Source organism: Camellia sinensis, chromosome 6, assembly GCF_055761805.1.
Source record: "Camellia sinensis isolate YWXY chromosome 6, ASM5576180v1, whole genome shotgun sequence".
NCBI classification, from domain to species: domain Eukaryota; kingdom Viridiplantae; phylum Streptophyta; class Magnoliopsida; order Ericales; family Theaceae; genus Camellia; species Camellia sinensis.
The window spans coordinates 65,307,695-65,313,491 of NC_138966.1; the positions used below are offsets into that span (position 1 = coordinate 65,307,695).

Here is a 5,797-nt window from a genome sequence, read left to right on the forward strand (position 1 = left end):
TAAAGCCAAGAGGGGAGGGCTCCTCTTATAGAGGAGCCAATCTTGTAAAGCTTACAAGGTAAGCTAACAAGAAGTCCATCCCTCCGTGTATGGAGGGGAACAAAATGCCATACAGCTATATTAAAATATCTGCAAAAGCAGATGAAAAGTAGTCAGCTGCTCAAAATTGCCATTTTGACAAAATGGAGTGCCGATCGGCAACAAAGAATGCCGACCGGCAATATACATTGCCGATGGCAACAAAACACCAGCCGGTGGCTTCTGGCCATGGCCGGTGATGTGTGGGGATGCCTCACAAGGCATTCCCTGCCCCTCCAAGGCAAAACACAAGTGTTTGGTGCAAAACCAGACACTAAACAGTCGAGTTCGGAGATCTTGAGGCAAGGCGCGTATCCGAGACCTCCGGGAACTCTAAACGAACACAAACAAGGGTAATCACCAAGTGTTCCAATGGTGACGTCCAAGTCTTGAGGACGGTCAAAAATGGGGTGTCTACAATAATATATAATAAATGTTAGAACAAAACATGTATACTGCCTCTTATAACTCAACCCACAATGGCAGAATATATTTTGCTTGCTCACATCACTCAACCCTCCATTCGGCCACTTCAATTTGGGGGATGATATAGGATTCATCATAACCTTGATAAGAGTGGGACAACACCTACAAAAGAACACCTAATTAGTAAAACCCCACAGTATATGCTCACCATCACTCGACCCTAATTGTAGGTAAGCTCACACTACTCATTCTCCTGCCATTTGCAATAGCATGGGTTTGCTGCATGATTTTGTAAGGCAGATTCCATTTCTCCAAAAGCCAATTATCACCTGCAGAAGATTTAATATTTTCCATAGAAAGAAGTCTACCCCTAACCATTTGGATAATAGAGTTAGTAACAACCTCTTCAGGTTTGTGGACCTTACTAAAGATTCTACTATTCCTCTCCATCCAAATGTGGTAGACAGTGCAAAGAAAAGACAACTTCAGAATCACCCCTTTCAAAGAATTACCACTGGTAGATCTAATAGCAAACTCAATAATATCCAACCAAGGCAAAGAAGGCCAGTTAGCATTACACTTGGCAAGCATGCCACCCCAAATCCTAGAAGAAAACATACACCTAAAAAAGAGATGGGAGTGATTCTCCTCAGGTGCTTGACAGAAAGGGCAACAAGGATTTGGATCAAGACCAAAAGTTTGAAGTCTATCACCAGTATTAAGTCTCTCATTAATGGCCAACCAAACAATAAAGCTAACCCTAAGGATTTAAGGGGGCCTCTAGACAAGTTTGGACCAAGAGACTTTGGGCCCCTTATCACTCCACCAATCCCAAACTGACTGGATAGAAAAGGTGCCATCAGCAGTCAAGCTCCACACCAGAGTATCAGAAGAGCCAGGGGAAGGTAAAAGGGATGAAGGAGTGGAAGAGATCCACTCCTTTATCTCCCAAGAGTTAGAAATAGGCCACTTCCAAGAACAATTAGAAACTATAGAGCTAACCTTGGAACTGTCAGGAAGATTAGTATCATAAAGGATCCTAGGCCCAAACCTATGCCAAAGCGAACCAAGAGCGTGCCAATTGTCATGCCAAAGAAACACATTTTCCCCATTACCAATCTTGAATTTCATGAGAGGATAGATTAAGTTCCTGAGTGACAAGATTTTCCTCCAAACCCAAGAAGGATCACTAGGAGTCTTAACGGACCAAAAACTCCTACCTTTGAGCAAGTAAGACTTAACCCATTGGCACCAAATAGAGCAATCCCCACCCGAAAATAAATACCAAACATGTTTGGCTATAGCAGCCTTGTTCCAGATTTCGAAGTCCTTAAAACCAAGGCCACCTTCATTTTTATGTCTGCAGATATACTTCCAAGCAATCTTAGCACTATGTTTTTTCAGCTCAACCCCAGACCAAAGAAAAGATCTAAGAATACTCTCAATGTCGCTAATGATCTTCTTAGGAAGGATAAAAAGAGAAGACCAATACACATGCATTGAAAACAAGATAGACTTGATGAGTTGGGCTCTACCAGCATAAGAGAGCAGTTTATTGATCCAACTTTTAATCCTCATGGTAATTCTCTCAACCAGAATATGACAATCAGACACTTTAAGCTTAGTAGTGATTAAAGGCACACCAAGGTATCTCACTGGGAGGGAGCCCTCAGTAAAATTTGCAATCTGAAGGATTTCCTCTTTAAGCTCTATACTACACCCCGAGAAAAAAATGTTACTCTTACTAGGATTAGGAGTGAGGCCCGACAGATTCACTCTTGAAACAAACACAAAAACATGGTTCTAGATGCAAACTTTCGGATCAAACGAGGCTTTTCCTCAAGAACACAAGAAAACCACTTTCTCTTTCCAAAACCAACTTTAAATCAATGCATGACGTGCAGAACGAGTTCGATCGTGCAATGCAGCTAGATGATCAGTAAGAACAACAAGAGCAGGTTAAGATTCTAACCTCAAAACTCGAATCTAACGGTTCAAGCTCCAACGATCAAGCTTGGAAGTTCACTATCTCTAGCTTAAGCTTCCCTTCCTTCTTCCTAGAGTTTCTCTCTCTAAAAGGCAAGATTTGATACAAATGATATGTTTCCCACGACAATCACTGACTTAATCCCTCTGCCGGGACACGTGGCATCGGCTGATTGGCTCTACTCAAAAAGGTGACTGACTTGACAAGACAAGACCAAGACAAAGTGTATTCAGCAAGCTAAACAGTAAAAGTACTCCGGCAAGTGATGATCTCGGCTAAGGGCAAAGCTTCGGCAAGCAGGGTAACAATGACATCGGCTTGGAAGGACAATACTTTGACTAAGCTGTGCCACACCTTGGCCTAGATGTGCCACACCTCGGTCTAGGTCATTTCGTTCCAGGAACAAAATCACTCAAGTGAGGATCAAGGATCTAGAACGCCTAGGTATTAACATCTCGGCCTAGATGATGCACATCTCGGCCTAGGCGACGCGCACCTCGGCCTAGATGGTGACATCTCGACCAATATGCCAGGGTGAAGGTGGAGGTCAATCAAGGGGTTCCAAGATAGTCCTAAGTGATAGAGGTCTCGAAGGTGTCTAGGCTTAAGATGACCTCGGCAACACACCAGACAAGAACAAAGCATGCAAGCAATCATTCAAGCAAAACAAGACAAGATTTGCAAATGCATATATTAAAACAAGATCATCCATAAATGTGTGCAAGTATGACTAATATTAAAATGAGGGTTGTTACATCCTACCCCCCTTAAAGAAGTTTGGTCCCCAAACTTGAGTTACCTTGTTCCAAAAACAGTTCTGGATGTCGGACTTTCATTTCCTCTTCCATTTCCCATGTAGCATCCTCTCCGTAGTGCTCCTTCCATTCAACTTTCACCATTGGTATCGACTTGCTTCTCAACTGTTTCACCTGCCTATCGACAATCCGTATCGGCTTCTCTTCGTAGCCTAAATCTTCATTAATTACAATTCTGAAATAGTCAATCACATGTAGCGGGTCTCGAATATACTTCCTTAACATCGAAACATGAAATACATTATGGACTTGGCTCAATCCTGGCGGCAAGGCAAGTCTGTAGGCAGCGAGGTTAATCTTCTCAAGAATTTCAAAAGGCCCGATGTAACGGGGTGCTAACTTACCCTTCTTCCCAAACCTTGTAACTCCTTTCATCAGCGAAATCTTTAGGAACACGTGGTCGCCAACTTCAAATTCCAACTCTCTTTTTCTCTGGTCGGCATAACTCTTCTGTCGACTTTGTGCGGTTTTGATTCTTTGCTGGGCGAGCTTAATCTTCTCGATTGTTAGTTGAATTAAGTCGGGACCAAGTAGAGCTTTGTCTCCTACCTTGGTCCAACATATCAGCAACCTGCACTTCCTTCCATACAGTGCCTCATACGGCGCCATGCCAATGCTAGCTTGATAGCTGTTATTGTAGGTAAATTCTACCAAAGGCAAATGTACTCCCCAACTTCCTTGGAGGTCTAATACACATAGTCTAAGCATGTCTTCAAGTGTCTGAATCGTCCTCTCTGTTTGCCCATCAGTCTGGGGATGAAAAGCTGTGCTAAACCTCAACTCAACTCCGAAAGCTCTTTGTAGGCTCTGCCAGAATCTGGAAACCAACTTCGGATCTCGGTCTGACACAATTGACATCGGCACTCCATGAAGTCTAACAATCTCATTCACATACAACAAAGCAAGTTTATCGGCGTTGAAGGTGGTCTTAACAGGCAAGAAGTGTGCTGACTTAGTTAGTCTATCCACAACAACCCAAATTGAATCCATACCCTTTTGTGTCTTCGGCAAACCAACCACAAAGTCCATGGAGATGTGCTCCCATTTTCACTCGGGAATCGGTAAAGGTTGAGGAAGTCCTACTGGCCTTTGATGTTCTGCTTTCACTTGTTGATAGTACAGACACTGCGACACGAACTCGGCTATCTCTCCTTTCATGTTCGGCCACCAAAACGTCTGCTTCACATCCTGATACATCTTGGTGTTCCCGGGGTGAACAGCAAACTTGGAACCATAAGCTTCCTGCAGAATTTTTCTTTTCAACTCTGGGATGTCGGCTACACACAACCTCCCTTCAAACTTGAGCACTTGATTCTCTATGGTGTACCCTGATCTCGGCTTTGCGATAATCTCATCGGCCACTTTCTTGCAGAATTCATCCTCCATTTGTCTCGTCTTTACTTCCTCAACAATAGTCGGCTCCACTGAGATCGCGGTTAGGCATGAAAAATTTCCAACCACCTTTCTGCTCAAAGCATCGGCTACGGTGTTAGCTTTTCTTGGGTGATATTGAATCCGCATATCGTAATCTTTCAACAACTCAAGCCATCTTCTCTGCCTCAAATTCAATTCCTTCTGAGTGAACAAGTACTTTAAGCTTTTATGATCTATAAAAACCTGACAAGAAGCTCCATACAAGTAGTGGCGCCAAATCTTCAAAGCAAATACCACGGCTGCTAATTCTAAATCATGGGTGGGATAGTTCTTTTCATGTGGCTTCAACTGACGAGAGGCATATGCTATAACCCTACCTTTTTGCATTAATACACAACCCAGACCCTTATGCGAAGCATCACTGTAGACATGAAACTCTTCATTACCTGATGATAGTACAAGAATTGGTGCTGCGACCAATCTCGTCTTCAACTCCTGGAAAGCTGCTTCTCTATCCTTAGTCCATTCATAAGCCACTCCCTTTTTAGTCAGTTGTGTCAACGGAATTGCAATCCTTGAGAAATCCTTTACGAATTTTCTGTAATAACCAGCCAATCCCAGAAAGCTACGAATCTCGGACACATTAACCGGCCTCGGCCAATTCACAACGGCTTCAATTTTACTAGGATCGACCGAAATACCCTTTTCATCAATTATATGACCCAAAAATGAAATAGTGGAAAGCCAAAACTCACACTTGTTAAATTTAGCATACAATTTTCGATCCCTCAAAGTCTGTAAGGTAAGTCTCAAATGCTCCTCGTGTTCGGCTTTACTTCTAGAGTAAATCAATATATCATCGATGAAGACAACCACAAACTCGTCTAGATATGGCTTAAAGACTCTGTTCATCAAATCCATAAATACTGCAGGGGCATTGGTCACTCCAAAAGGCATTACTAAAAACTCGTAGTGGCCATACCTCGTTCGAAAAGCGGTATTCTCAACATCCTCGGCTTTAACCTTAAGCTGATGATAACCCGACCTAAGGTCAATTTTGGAAAAGACTCATGTTCCTTGCAACTGGTCAAACAAATCGTCTATCCTCGGCAACGGG

General features: G+C 42.9%; 1 protein-coding gene across 1 annotated transcript; it reads right to left on the reverse strand.

Annotated features, from left to right (window-relative positions):
- Positions 1-714: 714 nt before the first annotated feature.
- On the reverse strand, positions 715-4,692 carry LOC145793332 (uncharacterized). The gene is made up of 3 exons (XM_082876136.1): positions 4,634-4,692; positions 1,346-2,281; positions 715-1,108 (listed from the first exon to the last, which is right to left on the reverse strand). The coding sequence occupies exons 1-3, from the start codon at positions 4,690-4,692 to the stop codon at positions 715-717; spliced, it is 1,389 nt and encodes a 462-aa protein (XP_082732262.1).
- Positions 4,693-5,797: the final 1,105 nt, after the last annotated feature.

Bases quoted from the DNA above. Each gene is read 5' to 3' on its own strand.
- LOC145793332 (XM_082876136.1), bottom strand. From the start codon at position 4,692: ATGGAGGATGAATTCTGCAAGAAAGTGGCCGATGAGATTATCGCAAAG. The intron at 2,282-4,633 runs GTACACCATAGA...GTTTGTTTCAAG, and splicing joins ATCGCAAAGCCGAGATCAGG to AGTGAATCTGTCGGGCCTCA. The intron at 1,109-1,345 runs GTCAGTTTGGGA...GTTTTCTTCTAG, and splicing joins GATGGCACCTTTTCTATCCA to GATTTGGGGTGGCATGCTTG.